This window comes from Trachemys scripta, chromosome 3 (assembly GCF_013100865.1).
Source record: "Trachemys scripta elegans isolate TJP31775 chromosome 3, CAS_Tse_1.0, whole genome shotgun sequence".
Lineage (NCBI taxonomy): Eukaryota > Metazoa > Chordata > Testudines > Emydidae > Trachemys > Trachemys scripta.
The window spans coordinates 33775314-33793696 of NC_048300.1; the positions used below are offsets into that span (position 1 = coordinate 33775314).

Consider the following 18383-nt stretch of genomic DNA (forward strand, 5'->3'; position numbering starts at 1 on the left):
AGCTGCTCCAAGAAGCAGTCATTTAAGGTGTCAAGAAACTATCTCTGCATCCCGTCCTGAGGTGACATGTACCCAGTCAATATGGGGATAGTTGAAATCCCACATTATTATTGATTTTTTTATTTTAATAGCCTCTCTAATCTCCCTGAGCATTTCACAGTCACTATCACCAACCTGGTCAGGTGGTCAGTAATATATCCCTACTGCTATATTCTTCTTATTAGAGCATGGAATTACTATCCATAAAGGTTCTATGATACAGTTTGGTTCATTTAAGACTTTTACTTCATTTCATTCTACACTTTCTTTACACCTAGTGCCACTCCCCCACCAGCATGACCTGTTCTGTCCTTCCGATATATTTTGTACCCTGGTATTACTGTGTCCCATTGACTATCCTCATTCCACCATGTTTCTGTGATACCTACTATATCAATATCCTCATTTAATACAAGGCACTCTACTTCATTCATCTTATTATTTAGGCTTCTAGCAGTGGTATATAAGCACTTTAAAAATTTGCCACTTTTTATCTGTCTGCCATTACATGATGTAATTGAATGGGACTTTTTTTCATTTGACTGTTTCTCATCAGATCCTACCTGTATTTTATCATCACAGGTGCCTGACTGGGTGCCAGAGGTACCCTTTTGTGCCTTGTGTTCCCCTTTCAGCTGAGCCATGAGAGGATTTGTGGCTCCCAAGGAAGGACCTGATGATGGAGACTAGATCTCTTCCCTCTATGGACTCTGCTTTTTCCTCCCCTTTGTCCCCTGAGTTTTAACCAGGCAAGGAGGATTTTTAGGAACAGCTGTTTCAACTCAGTAAGTAGACGAGCCGGCAGGAGTCCTTTTAGATAATGAGCACTCAAAGGTTTCTGCCCAAGGCACCCCAGGGCCTGAAGGAGGACTCACTGACCTCTCTAGCCGGAACTTTTTCAGATGAGATGCCATAGTTCCTTCGATGTACTTAGAAACTGATTTACAGATGGCACATCACTATGTAATGTGCTGCATACCCAGATACAACAAGCATCTGGAGTGCCCCTTACTGAGAGACATTACTGCCAGAATGAAGGGCAACTGTTAAAGCCTGGAAATTTGTGTTCAGTCATTATGATTGATCCCTGATTCCCTGTACTGGGGCAAACACTGAGGCAAAACCAAAATTCCTTATTATTGAAGAAAAAAGAAAAGGCTAAACCAGGGGTCGGCAACCTTTGAGAAGTGGTGTGCCAAGTCTTCATTAATTTAAGGTTTTGCGTGCCAGTAAAAGGTTTTGCATGCCAGACCAGCAGTGCGGGCGGCAGACAGAACCCCAGACCAGCAGTGGGCTGAGCTGCTCAGCCCGCTGCCGGTCTGGGGTTCCGTCCACCGGCCCCTGCCAGCTGGGCTCCCAGCCGCCGGCCCCGTTCAGCCCGCTGCCAGCCGGGTTCCCTCCATCCAGGCCGGCAATGGGCTAAGCGGGGCCGGTGTCCGGAACCCCAGCTGGCAAGGGGCTGGTGGCTGGGAGCCCAGACCAGCAGCGGGCTGAGCGGCTCATCCTGCTGCCGGTCTGGGGTTCCGTCCGCCGGCCCCTGACAGCCAGGGTCTCGGCCGCCGGCCCCGCTCAGCCCACTGCTGGCCCGGGTTCCGTCCATCCAGGCTGGTAGCGGGCTAAGCGGAGCCGGCAGCCAGGACCCCGTCTGGCAGCAGCGTGCCACTAAAAATCAGCCTGCATGTTGCCTTTGGCATGCGTGCTGTAGATTGCCAACCCCTGGGCTAACCTAACAATAATCACTAACGGACTGCTATCTATTTACAAAATAATGGGTAAGCTACACAGTGAGCACAAAGAGGGTACTGCCACAGTGAGACAGAACTGAGGGGCAGTTGGGGTCACCCTGCCCCTTACATCCTCAGTTGGAGGTACGAGGATACACAGGGTGTATCTACATTGCAGCTGGAAAGGTGTCTCCCAGCCTGGATAGACCAACACATGCTAGTTCTGCTCAAGCTAGCATGCTAACCATAGCAGTGTGGATGCTGTGGGGTGGGTGACAGCATGGGCTAGCCACCCAACTACAGACACAGGGCGTTGGGTGGGCTTGTACTCACAGAGCTAACCAATACTGCTGCCCGTACTGCAACATCCACACTATTTTTAGTGCACTAGTTCGGCCAGAGCTAGCACATCTGTCTACCTGCCTGGGAGACACACTCCCAGGTGCAGTGCAGCTCTATGCTCAGAGTGCAGGCTCAGCTCCCAGTGGACACATCTGACCAAAAGAATCTGAACTCAAGTGCACTGGGTGCATGCTCTGCAACAGCAGAATATACATTGACAAGCACTCAAAGAAGAACGTATTGTTTCTTTATTGCTGTTTAATATTACTACTGCAACACACAGGGTCTATTCTCCAGTCAGTGAGTGTATGTAATGCCTATTACTACTAAGGACATTTAGGGCCTTGATTTTCAGATACCTTATTTGCAGATACCTGATTTGCACCTGCATGTAATGGCCGAAGCAAACGTACCTGATCTGTACACCCAAGTACTCATTTGCATAAGCAGATGAGTGCATGCCTAGATTTTGTGAATCTCTCTCCCTACATTCAAATGCTGAAACCACTCTTAATGTACTAGTCAAGAGACAGATAAAAATCATTTGCTTAAAGGAGATGTTCGTCTAAAACAAAATCACCCTCAATATGTTTGTGGCTAGTTTAGGTCAGTCTCTTAAGACAAAAGGTGGCTGGCTAGCAGAAACCTCCTGTATAGGTTTCACAGTATATCAAGAAGGCTTTGCTTATTCTAGTACAGAAGAAACATGTATTCATGGAAATGAAAATTATCATTTTTTTCCCTACCCCTATACTGATGGATTCATTCTTAGGGATTTTCCCCATTTCTACTGAAAACACTGATTTTGGAAGTCTGATAGAAAACTGAAGCAGCTATTACTTTATAGATACATATCATATTTATCTATTTCATATATTTTAGCAGGAAAGAAATGGAGATCAATTGTTCTTACTTTAACATACCTAAAGAATTAATGATTTAAGATTAAAGGGTAAATCCTACTTATACCTACGGTTGAGCACTTTGACCAGTCCAAAAAATAATCGGTCAATTGACCAGTAAAATATTGTCAGATAATGTCAAAATGGTCAAATATTTTAAAGCATTACTTTATTAGAACAGCAATCACAGCAAAAGCAAAAATGAAAGACTTTATGGTCTCCAATAGACTTAGCCTTAGATAGATACATATTCCTAAAACAAATTTACTTAACTGAGATATTTTAACTCAGAAAAATGTGAAACAATGAAATGAAGTTCTAAAAGATGAAAGAATAATTATCTTTTCTAGCAATGTCAGGTTAGCATTTAAACGTGAACATTATTCAAGACACACACACAACGCCATCTACAGCCTCAGAAACAACTCTGACATCATAATCAAAAAGGCTGACAAAGGAGGTGCTGTCGTCATCATGAATAAATTGGAATATGACCAAGAGGCTGCTAGACAGCTCTCTAACACCACATTCTACAGGCCATTATCCTCTGATCCCACTGAGGATTACCTAAAGAAACTACTCCATCTGCTAAAAAAAACTCCCTGACAAAGCACAGGAACAGATCTGTACAGACACATGTCTAGAACCCCAACCAGGGGTATTCTATTTGCTACCAAAGATCCATAAACCTGGAAATCCTGGATGCCCCATCATCTCAGGCATTGGCACCCTAACATCAGGATTGTCTGGCTATGTGCAAAAAGAAGAACAGGAGTACTTGTGGCACCTTAGAGACTAACAAATTTATTAGAGCATAAGCATCCGAAGAAGTGGGCTGTAGTCCACGAAAGCTTATGCTCTAATAAATTTGTTAGTCTCTAAGGTGCCACAAGTACTCCTGTTCTTCTTTTTGCGGATACAGACTAACACGGCTGTTACTCTGAATCTGGCTATGTGGACTCTCTCCTCAGGCCCTACGCTACCAGCACTCCCAGCTATCATCGAGACACCACTGACTTCCTGAGGAAACTACAATCCATCGGTGATCTTCCAGAAAACACCATCCTGGCCACTATGGATGTAGAAGCCCTCTACACCAATATTCCACACAAAGATGGACTACAAGCTATCAGGAACAGTATCCCCGATAATGTCACAGCTAACCTGGTGGCTGAACTTTGTGACTTTGTCCTCACCCACAACTATTTCATATTTGGGGACAATATATACCTTCAAGTCAGCGGCACTGTTATGGGTACCCGCATGGTATGCCAACATTTTTATGGCTGACTTAGAACAACGCTTCCTTAGCTCTCGTCCCCTAATGCCCCTACTCTACTTGCGCTACATCGATGACATCTTCATCATCTGGACCCATGGAAAAGAAGCCCTTGAGGAATTCCACCAGGATTTCAACAATTTCCATCCCACCATCAACCTCAGCCTAGATCAATCCACATACGCGGTCCATTTCCTGGACACTATTGTGCTAATAAGCAATGGTCACATAAATACCATCCTATACCAGAAACCTACTGACCGCTATACTTACCTACGTGCCTCCAGCTTCCATCCAGGACACACCACACAATCCATTGTCTACAGCCAAGCTCTAAGATACAACCGCATTTGCTCCAATCCCGCAGCTAGAGACAAGCAGCTACAAGATCTCTATCAAGCATTCTTAAAACTACAATACCCACCTGCTGAAGTGAAAAAACACTTGACAGAGCCAGACGAGTACCCAGAAGTCACCTCCTACAAGACAGGCCCAACAAAGAAATTAACAGAACACCACTAGCTGTCACCTTCAGCCCCCAACTAAAACCTCTCCAGCGCATCATCAAAGATCTACAACCTACCCTGAAAGATGATCCCTCACTCTCACAGATCTTGGGAGACAGACCTATCCTCGCTTACAGACAACCCCCCAACCTGAACCACCAGCAACCACACATCACTGAACAAAAACACTAACCCAGGAACCTATCCTTGCAACAAATCCCGATGCCAACTCTGTCCACATATCTATTCAAGTGACACCATCATTGGACCTAATCACATCAGCCATGCCATCAGGGGCTTGTTCACCTGCATATCTACCAATGTGATATATGCCATCATGTGCCAGCAATGCCCCTCTGCCATGTACATTAATGGACACAAATCTAACATTAGGAATCATAACACTCAAAAACCAGTGGGAGAACACTTTAACCTGTCTGGTCATTCAATGACAGACCTGCGGGTGGCAATTTTGCAACAGAAAAGCTTCAAAAATAGACTCCTACGAGAAACTGCTGAGCTGGAATTGATATGCAAACTAGATACAATCAACTTAGGCTTGAATAGGGACTGGGAATGGCTGAGCCATTACAAACATTGAATCTATCTCCCCTTGTAAGTATTCTCACACTTCTTATCAAACTGTCTGTACTGGGCTAGCTTGATTATCACTTCAAAAGTTTTTTTCTCTTACTTAATTGGCCTCTCAGAGTTGGTAAGACAACTCCCACCTTTTCATGCTCTCCGTATGTGTATATATATCTACTCAGTATATGTTCCACTCTATGCATTCGAAGAAGTGGGCTCTAGCCCACGAAAGCTTATGCTCAAATAAATTTGTTAGTCTCTAAGGTGCCACAAGTACTCCTGTTTTTTTTGCGGATACAGACTAACACGGCTGCTACTCTGAAACAAGACAGAACAGTTACAAAAGAAAAGAAAATGAAATTAAACAGAAATAAAACAAACACAAAGCAACTATAAGAGAAAAAGTCATTTTAAAATGCTCTTATGCTAGGTAGACAGCAGGCCAACTTGGTGAGCAGCTTAATGGCTGTCTCTCTTTTCTTCTTGTGTTGGGGAAGGAGGTTTAATGACTTTGAACCCCCCTTTCCCTTCTCCACTCCCTTCTGAGTTAATTTTGTATGTTTGTCTAGTCAGTTTAGACTATAAGTGTTTTGAGGGCAGGAAATGTTCCTTTTAACTTGTTTGTATGGCCTGGTAAACAAACAAAAATATACATGCATACCATGTTTGTTCTAAAAGATTCCAGCCAATCAAAATGCTCAACTTTGAATTAGTTCACCTTTTCCCCCAACAGGTGGCATTAGCATGTAGTAATGTAAGTGACCAAGATATTTAGGTAGGCTTGCTAACAAATGGCACTATGATACATTCAGAATGGTAGTTCATTGCCTACATCAGAACATTTTTGCTGGAATACTTGACTTTGGTCAAATAATAGGCGGTCAATTGACAAGCCAATTGACATTATTTGATGAGTCAATTGACCTGACAAGCCTCCATAAGGCTTTCTGCAATCTTACTGGGTGAGACATGGGAATGCACTGAAAGGTGTGGCTAGGAGAATTTCAGTGGGTCATACACTGCAGCCCCTACACACTGGAACTGACCATGCCCCATAACCAGCAGAGCATATACCTGAAGTGCCCAGTAGGAACATACTAAGGCTGAATTCTAGAGCTCCCTGGAGAGCTCATTTAGGCATCATGCCCTGATGTTGTGTGGGTGTGTTGGGAAGCAAGGGAGTGGAGTCATCATTCAGCCACTTTCCACCACGCCCAGCACAGGACAAGACTGAGCTTTAATGAGTGAATGTCATTTCATTTGTGCATAACAATTTCGATAAAACAAAATGTAGGGCCTAATTCTGACCTTGTGCAACTCCACTGACTTCAATGGAATTCCACCAGGGTTGGAATTGGCAGGTAGAAAACATACCACAATAGACCTGAATAATATTCACTTTGACCATAATGCCCAGTTAAAACAATTAATGTAAGCGGCCATCTGCCTTCTAAGTGCAATTATGCTGCATACAGAATGTCAAGACTACTCTTCCGGAAGCAAATAGTTTAGTCAGCAGGGGCCCTGGCTATAACCCAAAACAAACTGTACCATGTAGGTTCACAGCAAACCTAATCTTCTTGACTCTCCAACTGAAGCCTCTTTTTTCTATTTTTTTATCAGCTCATTAAATTTGCATTAGCAAAACATCACCATTCAAAAGCAGGAAGACTATTTTCTATTCCAAAATACTTAGTACCACCAACGGTAAAAAACAAATGGTTTACTTGTATCAGACGATTACGTTACTTTCCCATATGTATTATGTCACATACACATGCACGAATGACCTCCTTGCAGCACTCACAAAGAGGTGCATGATCAAGCCCTAGGGCCTCAATTCAGCAGATCACTTAAGCACATGCTTAAATTTAAGCACACACTTAAACTCTTTGTTGCATCGGATCCGGTCCAGTTTTTTTAACGTTATATTAGTACAGAAAAAATGGCCCAACGCTGCATAACACTGGCAGATTCAATGTCAGTAGTTAATGGGAATCCTCACTTGTAGTCAATTAGTGCCTTGTAGGTCCTGCTGCTGCTCACATCCAAGTCTTGGTCTACACATATTTTTTGTATTGGTATAACTATGTTGATTAGGTGTGTGATTTCTTACCCATACAGTTTTACCAGTACAACTTCTAGAGTGGATGTATCTATACCAGTATAAAAGATGCCTTATACAGGTATAATCATTGCCCTTCCTGAGTGGGGGATAACTATCCCAGTATAAAGCATCTTTATAACAGTGTGACCAGGCCAGACTAGGGGAGTTGCACCATTTTAACTACATTGATGTAGTTAAAGGGGTACAACTTTTGTGTACAGACAAGTCCTAAGTCAATGGCAAAAATCTGATTAACTTCAATAGAAGTACAATTTTGCAGACTGATAGGAAGGTAAACAGAGAGACTTTGTAATTCAAGCATATCTCAGAAATGACTCCATTTTATTTTGTTTTAAATTTTCTTAGGCAATTTACCAGTGGACTGCACTGGACTATATGCATGAGCTATTTTAGCCCCAGAGGAAAATGTTTGAGCAAGTTGGGAGGGAATGAAAATAGGGGGTTAGAACAGAATGACTTTTTCAACTTATGTTTACAGTAGCTGTGATGTCACTTACTTTGGCAGAGGTAACTTGGCATCTCCTCTCCAGCTTTTTCAGGGGTTTAGGAAGGTAATTATTGACTCAAATTATGTTAAAAAAATTGCTAATTACATTTTGAAACAAGCATGATGTGTATTTTCCCCTTTGCGGAATCTTACAAATAAGTGCTTTCTTTTTAATGGAGCCCTTTTCATTTCTGCTTTAATAATGATTGTGGCATAGTCACAGTGCCTTGATAATAAAAGTTCGAGACTGGAGAGCAAAATTCTATTTTACTCATTGGTCTCCTTAAATTTATATTAATTCATGCCACATTACAACTTACTATTTGTATTATGGTTGTACTCAGGGACCTCAACCAATATTAGAGCTGCGTTGTGCTAGACACAGTACAACCCATGATGAGAGAATCCCTGCTCCACAGATGTTAGAGTCTAAAATAGACAAGGCAAAGGATGGGAAGGGATACAGAAGCACAGAGAAGTGAACTGACCTGCCCGAAATTATACACACCACATCTGTGGTAGAACCAGGAATAGAACCCAGGTACTCAGGGTCCCAATCCAATGCCTTAGTGATTGGATCATGCTGCCTCCTGAGAAAGTATTTCCTAGTTTGGGTAAAATTTAAATTTTTTACAGCTTTTTAATCAATTCTCCTCTGCCCAAAGAAAAGTACAATCGATCACCCAGTAACTCTGAACTGTTATGGCAAGTCCTTGTTGTAATGTTTATAGTGCCCTTCTTTTATGCTAAAAATATCTCTCATAAACAAGCTTTGATTAATTCCCACTGTCAGGATGTGCACTGTTCCCAAGTTTTAGAACACTTTTTCCATAGATGCTTGCTCATTTCCTTTAGTCCAACCTCTTGGAACAAATTTAAATGCTAAAAGTCAGATTTCCCTTGAAAGCTATAACAGCTCAGGTGTAAATAAGCACCATATGCCATCTGAAAGAAGGGTCTGTATTCTTTCAGACACCTTTTATCTTGCTCAGATATGACTTTTTTAAATTTAAAGAAGTATCAAATGCACATAGTCTATTGGAAATCGTCTGCACTGGCATGACCTCAGAGTCAATCTTTGATGCTTGACTCCTCCCCTGGGCTAGGCAAAGACTCGGAAAGTTGTTTGGATGTCATGTTCAGCAAATGAAATCACATGCTGCCCAATAACAACAATTACTGTTCCCTACTCCCCCCAAAAAGGGTGACAGGGTTTTATCTGGTGTGTGGGGGGTAAAGAGCGAGGGTTTTTGTTAGGATACATGTACTGTTTCTGTAAAACTATGTTAGGAAGGCAGACAGGAGAAGGGTTATGGAAGGTTCTAGGAATAAGCTCTACAGCAGTGGTGCTCAACCAGGGGTTTCCCGGGGGTAGGCAGAGGTCTTCCAGGGGGTACATCAACTCATCTAGGTATTTCCCTAGTTTTACAACAGGCTACATAAAAAGCACTAGTGAAGTCAGTACAAACTAAAATTTCATACAGACATTGCCTTGTTTATACTGCTCTATAAACTATACACTGAAATGCAAGTACAATATTTATATTCCAGTTGATTTATTTTATTCGGATATAACGCGGTAAAGCAGGGCTCCCAGGGGGCGGGGCTGCGCACTCCAGTGGATCAAAGCAAGTTCAATATAACGCGATTTCACCTATAACGCGGTAAGATTTTTTGGCTCCTGAGGACAGCATTATATAGAGGTAGAGGTGTATATGGTAAAAATGAGAAAGGAAGCACTTTTTCATGCAGTGACCACTTCTGTACTCTTGTTTGATTTTATAAGCAAGTCGTTTTTAAGTGAGGCAAAACTTGAAGGTACACAAGACAAATCAGTTTCCTGAAAGGGGTACAGTAGTCTGGAAAGATTGAGAACCACTGCTCTTCAGTGAATCACAGAGAAACAGAATAGCTTTACAAATAATATTTGTCTTATTCTAGTAAAGTTTCTCCTGTTCAGTATCAGAGGAAATTGACTTTTTCTGTGATTCTCTGTCCTGACATAACAATCCTCATGTCTGAGAAGATATTGTCAATTTGTTCAATAAAAGCTGCAATTTAGATGCATCAGCAAAAAGCCATTAGGAAAGCTCCCAGCTTCCTGAAGGGCTCACTTAGAGACGAGCACATCAACAACTTTCTAGAAAATACTTGCTTTTTTGCTATTTAGTAACTTTATTACAAAGCGTTCATATCCAGTCAGGGCCACCCAGATCTGTGAGGAGGTTCAGAAGGCACTCAGCACCTTGTAGGATCAGACCCTTAGCTGGAGTAAGTCATATATGAATTTTCTCAAGAGAGATGCCACTGTAGGAATGTAACATTCAACACGCTTTCCCACTCTCACTGATGGGGCTGGGATCGACACAGGGAGTTATTTTTCCAATTAAGCAAAGCAAACAAACAAGCTATTTTTAAGTAATGTTTTATGTCACAATGGTCTCAGCTTGTCCAGACATGCTAAACAATAGCCAGACCAGTGCTCTGTAGAGTTTATGCTATCCCTTAAAATCATACAGAACAGCTATTTTTTCCCTTTTGCTCCCTGCTGGCTTTCCGGCTCTGTTGTCTCCCTCCCTTGAAACAACTTCACACCGACTTCCTTACAACCTCCCTTCTCTGAAACAACTTCCCGTCTGCTTCCCAGCTCCCTCTCCATTCCTTCTGCTGTCTCTCTCCACAGAAACAACTCCCAACACCCAACTTCCTCTGCTGGATTTCTACACAGAAAAGTGTCCCAGGTGTCTGTACACTTAGAATAAGGAGAGGGAAAGCTGACAAAACAATCTTTGCCTGATTACCCAATGAAAGTATCTGGCATAACGTGAACCATATTACATGGTCCTGAAACACACAACTCACTAATGTCAATGAGAGTTCGGATGTGCAGGGCATTGGTCCCAGTGATGCTTCTTTTCTCATGAATGTTGTCACAGTCTCACTTTAGTTGCTGGCAACATGTATTAATATACAAAATTGATATTTAAGTAGCCTGCCTATACCCCAGCATTTCCAGGCCAGCCGGGAGATATAATCCCTCCAGTGTGTCCTGGGTCAGTCTCAGGGCCTCCTCTAGTGGGGGGTGCCCAGTCAGAGTTCCAAAGGAAGCCTCCCAGGGGGCATCCTTATCAGGTGCCCGAACCATCTCAGATGGCTCCTCTCGATCCAGAGGAGTAGCAGCTCTACTCCGAGGCTCTCCCAAATAGCTGAGTCCCTTGCCCTGTTTCAGAGAGTAAGCCCGGCCATATGTCAAGCCATCAAATTTTATCTGTGTACTAAAGATCCTAGGAACCTGATTCTGCAAACTCTTACGCCTCTTTGGACTTCAGCTGAGCTACTCACAGAAGTAAAATGCAGGATCAAGATCCTAATTTGGAAAAAACAAGATATATTCTAAAATAATCACACTCATTTTCTCATATAAAGATGACAAAATCTATCATGTCAGTATAATTAGAAGACATCTTGAAAAATCTTTAAGGTGATCATATTTAACAATGTCTCTGCTAAGTTCCAGTTATATTGTGTACTGTTCTGTCTACGCACAGCATGGAAACAATTATAAAGCTATTGTTTCAGTTTGCTTCCTGTGATACTGATCTCAATCAGGTTGTCAGACCTACAGCCTGTATTTCTAAATGTTAAAGACTTCCTTTCCAACATTCCCACACTGAATTGCCTACTGTGAAAATCAAAGGGAAATGTGTTACTAAGTAAAGAACAACTTTTATAAAAGCAAAACCTGGTATTTTTTACCCTTTTGAACTCTGAAGATATTCAGCCAGCTATTTCCTATTATGATAGGACACAAAGGGCCAAATTCAGACCTTTCAGTGACTTCAATGGAGTTGCAACACCTTACATGGAAGCAGGTATGTTCAGAGGGCCTTAATGGAGGAGGAAGTGTGGATAGTGCATTGGACCGGGACTCAGGAGACCTAAATTCTATTCCTGGCTCTACCAGTGACCTGCTGGGTGACAATGGGCAAGTCACTTCACCTCTCTGTGCCTCATTTTACCCATCTGTAAAATAGAGATAATGACACTGGCCTCCAATGTAAAACCCTTTGAGTTTATTATTAAGCATTTATTAAATTATTTTTTATTATTATTGTTAATGATGGAGTTAGACACCCATTAACTTTCAAGACCAGTTGGCTATCTAATTGCTTTAGGCCCCTTTGAAAATTCCTGTTACAGTGTGAATGTAGGATCCAGTCCTCTGAGGTGCTCATCAGTCTGAATTCTCACCCATACAATGAGAATTATAGAGGTCAGCCCCTGGAAGTATCAGACCCCTGGCAGGATCAGAACACGTTGCAAATACTTTGATATCAAAACATTTTTTTCTTAAATGACTGTAGCTTTTGATAAAAACAATCAAAGCTTGAATAATAACAAAAACACTAAGCAAGCAGTATTGTGTACTGGACTCCCTTTAAAGTATTTTTTTTCAAGTTGAATTGGCAGCTTGTTTTACTGACAATGTGAGTACATAAATGCAGCAAATATTATTTTTACAGTTCCAATCAGTTACAAAATAAATACACTCAAGTCCAGTTTATAAAAAAATGTCTAGTTGACTTAATCAAGGTTGTGTCCAAAAAGACAAGATAAAATGAAAAGGAGTAGCCTGAGTTGAGGCGATCCACTGCTTCTTGTGGACAGTTCAGTCCTTTAAATTCTCATTTTCAATGTCAGCAGTCAGAGACCAGCTGTCACACTAACTTCTGTATTTCTAATCAATCATTTTATCAATGTACCCTACTGGAAATAGGTTCCTCATGTGTAATAAAAGGGCCAAATTCTGCTCTTGTAAACACCAACATAAATCAAGGGTAATTTTATTCAAGCTACTGCAGACAGTCTTGATTTAGACTGGTGTGACAGCAGAATGTGGTTAAGTATCTCACAATCCACTTTCCATTTTGTTCCACACTACTTTCAGAATGTTTGCATGATGAGCAGCAATCCTGGTCAGACATGAGCAACAAATTGTATTGGAAACTAACGTTTTCCATTAAATTTGACATTTCATCATTGTCTGATGACAACTAGTATGCTGCTAAAATGTATCTAATTCAAAAGAGCCCAATATCAAAGGTGGTAAACTAATTCTCATCCTACTTTCAAATTAACTGATCAGAAAAACTATGCTATTTAAGCATTAACTATTGTACATAACTATTATATAACAAAATCAAGCTCTTCATATTATTAGCCAGCCCCCATTCTCTCTTGAGGGACAAAAACAATATTTTTTTCAATTAAACCTTGACTGCTAATAGTTTTCTCAGAAATGTCAACTTTTATTTACAACAAACTTGATTTCCAAATATCACGCTTATTCAGGGCAAGAAATAATTTCCTAATGGGTATAGGTTTACTTTAGGCTAATTCTTTCAATATATAATTCCTAAAATATCTCAATCTGTGTTTCCTTCTTGGGAATTTATTGGTAAGTTTCTACTCTCCCTTGATACCAATGCATTCTTCCCACTGGTATTAATGGTAATCATGTGTGACTACTGAGGGAGGCAACAGGCTGATGAAAGTAAAGTCTTGTCTCATCAAATAGGATTTCACAAATCTTCGCAGTAATTTAACACTGCTGTGTTCTAAAACCCAATAACATTTTAAAACTATTTATTTCAAATATTCAGGATCAAATTCATCCGTAAATCACTTGGTTAACTTAAACAGATTTGCACCTGAGATGAACACGGCTATGGGCCAAGACTTTCAGAAGTGACCAAGGATTCTGTATGCTCAGTTTGGGACACCTTAGAGGGTTCTGATTTTTGGAGAGCAGGTGTAAAGCACTTTCTGAAAAATCAGGCCCCTTTAAGGTGTTCAAGGTGGGCACTCAAAAGTGCAGACACCCAAAATAATTTCTGAAAGTCTTGGATGTCTAAAGGTGCATTCTGTGTAGAAACAACTCAGACTTTGGTTAGATGATGTAATTATATTTGCTGTACAAACAGAAGAACAACATCTGACTTGCTGCTGGATTTATAGTTATATTTATACCTGACTTGGAAAATAAAAAGTTGAATTATTAAAACAAAGGCTGTCACAATTGTAACTGATGACTTATTTCAGGTTCATTTAGCTACTGGGTAGTGGGGTATTCCAGGTAAAGTGATTCAGTTGCATTCACCACAAAATCAGTTTTAAAAGCTGATTTAATATCACAGACAAATCATGCCAATATCAGATCTTGGAAGTGTCAAACAGTATACATTTAAGCCAGACGTGTATGAGGGCACTAAAAGATATGTTTTATTCATACTTCTTAGTCTGCCAAGAAATATAGATTTAATTCTTTCTGAAAGAGTTCATTTTGCCTTAGTAATTGCTAGGTGAATCTGGTGTCCTTGTGTGATGATGATAACAACAAATCTGAAATTACTTAATTTTAACTTTCAAAGACATCCTTGTAATATAATAATGTTATCTATCTTGTTGTCCTTAGGGAAAAAAAGAAAGTTGTTTTCCCACTAATCTAGTCTACTCTACACCAACCAATAGCTTGCAATCTGCAAATGTAAAAAAATTTCTTCAATATTTAAAATTGGTTAACTGGTAACTAGTTGGCATGACATATGGAGTTTTTAATGGGAAGAAAGTTTGTTTATTTTATGCAATTTGTTTGAGTATGGCATATTACTGACAAAACCACAGATGATATGCAAGTTCTGTTAAGCAAAGAGAGTTTTCTAAAGATCCCTCTATTTTATTTTCCATTATAATAGGCACAGATAGAATGTAATATTCTCACAATCACTATGAGCCAAGAATAAAAACTCTTAAATCAGTTCTGAGGAAGTGGAAATGCATCACAGTAAACACAAAGACATCCCATAATCACCTGGAAATAGAAATGCATGAATTTGATTTAATCTGACGTGACCTGCTGAATAACCACAATTAGCATGTGATTTAGCTATTACACTCCATGATAAAACAGACACTCAAGAAGTAACAGAAAAAATAAGATGCTTTCTAATAGCATTTTTTGCAGTATTACTACACTTGTCAACTTAAAGACTGTGGGTAAGATCTTGACTCCATTGAAGTCATTAGGAGTTTTACCATTGATTTATCTAGGAACAGGATTTCACCCATACTATTTCATTTTTAACTCAGGTATTGTATGAGTTATTGTTAATGTTGTAGTTTCAGTGTTCAAGAAATCACTGTATGAAAATCACCCCAGAAAGATCAAGACTAGTGACATGCAAATCTTGAAGACATAGTTAACTTTGAAGAACATGCAAAGATTCAGGTCTGTTTTTAGTTTAATCAAACAGTTTTACCATCTCTAGATCTTACAGTGTTTAGTCCAAAGAACTAAGTGACCCTTTGATTTTAGATGTTGTAATTACTCCTTATACATCCTATTGTAGGTAATGAATAATGGCATGCCTCCAAACATCAAGGGATTAATTCTTTACCATTTTACATCCCTGATTTTTTCTGTCATAAAACTAAATACAGGTGTTATTCCTTGCCACAATTCAGAATCAAAGAATGGAAACTGCTATTACAATTGCTTTCATTGATCTTGTAGGTTGCAGGGGCCACAAATGTCCACCAAAGTCACTTCCCAGAGCAGCGTACACTCAGAAGTGGTAGCAGTAATTAAAAACTTTTAAAATACATTTCATAATTTACTGATGCTGAAAGATCCCATTCACCATGTGCACCATCATATAGCTCTGAAATGAGCAAAGTGGGTGGTTTCTCTTTTAACAGAATCTCTCCATCCAGGTCAAATATTTTAAGATTGTGGCTTTAGCTATTTTAGCACATTGTGCCTCAGATCTACCAGAATGCCATCTATTATCTATCTACTATCAGCATATAATACAAATAATCCTTTTAAACAATGTTTTTTGGACATTCAGAATGTCAGAGTTACCTTCTAAATGCACATATGCAAATGTGTTTTCTATGCCAAATCAGGATTTACTTGTCTCAGCATGGAAAATTTTCTGCAATTTATACTCTAGGTATTTTAATTATGATTACATTCTTGAAGCCTGAAATCTTTTTAATTGATTTTAATTAGCCATTTTCTAGGGCATTTTTAGATTAATTTCTACCTATATGAAATGTCATTGAATTTGGCTTCAAATCTTATTTTGACAATTAATGACTGATATTGCTCAATTTTCTCTAAGCCCTTAAAAAAAAAATCACATTGTTCTGATGAAAAGCTATGCTCTAATGTTTGTCTGAGTTCTCAGAACACGTGTGGAGGTGTCCCCTTTATGCCTTTAGTCTCTTGTATTTAGAAAATAATAAGCATACCTTTGCCATTGTGATATCAACTAACATTGACCTTTCTCTTCTATGGGCCTTACCTGAGGACAGCAGTTTGTGAGTGCGTAAGAAACTGATTGCCAGACGCATTATGGATGCCTTGTCCAGATGCGAACTAACATTGTGGGGCAAGGGCAGTTCATGGGCTAATTCATAGAATACTTCAGTCTCCTTGCTTCTTCTGCACCTTGCTGCATCTCTTGATTTCTCCTTCCTCCTTTCTGAGCTGCTCCTATAAAGTAAGCAAAAAAGACAGCTCCTGAGAAGCAATTCATATCTTAAGAGAGACATTAACTATCAAGGAGTATGATCTTCTCAGCAGTGAGCCAGCTGGCCATTGGCTTAAAATAATAGATGTGATAGCATTTTGATTCTTTATAAAAGCCCCTGGAAAGTGACATCACAATAAAGAAAAAGTTGAAATTTTATTCAGGTTTACATTTGGTCCCACAGAATTCCTATTGACTTCAATGGGAGAAAAATGTGGCCTTTAGTGATAAGACTTAAAAGATACAGCAAATCATGGGTGCTGCCATCATTCAACTTAAATTTGATTCACTAAAGGACTTTGTTTTCAGGAGGTTTTAAAAATTGTTTGGATTCTTCAAGCAAGCTGAATTCAGATATTTTCAGTCTTTGGAGACATATATATTTTTCAAAATGCCTTGTAAAGAAACTGTGACCCCACTTAAAGTCAATGGCAAAACTCCCATTGTCTTTACAAGGGTAAGGATTACATCCAGAATCTTTTAGTTTCCATAACTATATAAAATAATGTATGGAATGATACAGTATTATCATAGAACGCTGTTCTGATAATTCTCCCTACAGTGCAAGGAACTTTTACAGTGCTGTCATATGGGACAGATATTAAAGAAAATGCACCTTAATAATGTGAATTTTACTACTGACTACAGACCTCTCACAAAGGATCCAATCCTGCCAGGAACAGAGTGTAGAGAGCAGTGCACCAGGGTGATGGGTTCACAGCACCTGTTTTACAGTTGGAGCTATTTCAGAGAGTGTGGCGCAGTTCCTACATATAGTGAGTTGGAAAGGCCATTCCTTGTATTTCAATAAAAGTAAGCAGTAGGCTATCAAGCTCTGTTGGTCTACACAAAATGTTCCAGTTCAAAATCTGATGCGACACATGAAAAAGCATCTTTTTTATTTTATTATTTTTTTTACTATGAAAGAGACTGACCATGAAATATATTAAATAGAAAAATACCGTAGAATGAAATAAAGCCAATTCTTGGCAAAATCTGTTCTAGTAAAGTCTCCTTCTCTCTCCTGTCTGTCCCTCCAGTGAAATAAACATAACCAATAGAGCCGGCTCCTCCACACTCCAAGGAGAATAAGAAATAACAAAGGTCAAAGGTATTTTACAAGGGGCAGTGGACAAAATTAATCCACCAGAAAGCACAATGCTAAGTTTAAAGAAGCAAGAAACACAAGCATGTTTGTTACAAGTTTGGGGTGGCTAGTTTGTTGAGGGAAAGCTTCATTAATTCCTATACAGTACTTCATAAATAGTCTTGGAAGAATTAGATTTTTACCAGTAAATGTCAATTTCACCGTACATACACAAAGCAATGAAAAAATATTTCCACTATAATAATCAAGATTTACAGATAGGCAAAGTAAAAAATAAAAAGCTGCTTGAGAATTTAATTAGCGTAAAAATCCAGTGATTTTGACTTTTGAATTAGGCTTGTGAGGAATGGACTAACAAATGAATAGGTATGATTTCTTGATCTAAGGATCATGTGATGCTGACAATTTGAGGTTTAACAGTCTATAAAGTCAAACTTTTTGAATATCAATGTCTACTGTCATAAAATAATTGTCTAACATCCCCCAATAATGTCATGCCACTGTGAAAATCTAAAATGGATAACAATCTAAAAAAATGCTTACAATTAAACCAATATTATCCATCAGAATTTTTTTTTACAAATTGAATTCTGCCAAGTCTATTTATAAAATGCATTTATACCACAGAGCACATCTCCCCCAAAAGAAAATAAAAAATAATTAAGAGGTGTTTAAAAATCTTC

At 39.6% G+C, this 18383-nt stretch overlaps 1 protein-coding gene across 1 annotated transcript in view; it reads right to left on the bottom strand.

The window, feature by feature from the left end:
* EPAS1 (endothelial PAS domain protein 1) overlaps positions 1 to 18383 on the bottom strand; it is a 158784-nt gene that overhangs the window by 57164 nt on the left and 83237 nt on the right. The window contains exon 2 of the mRNA XM_034764423.1: positions 16365 to 16555. Coding sequence (XP_034620314.1) covers positions 16365 to 16555 — 191 coding nt within the window. The remainder of the gene's footprint in view (positions 1 to 16364; positions 16556 to 18383) is intronic.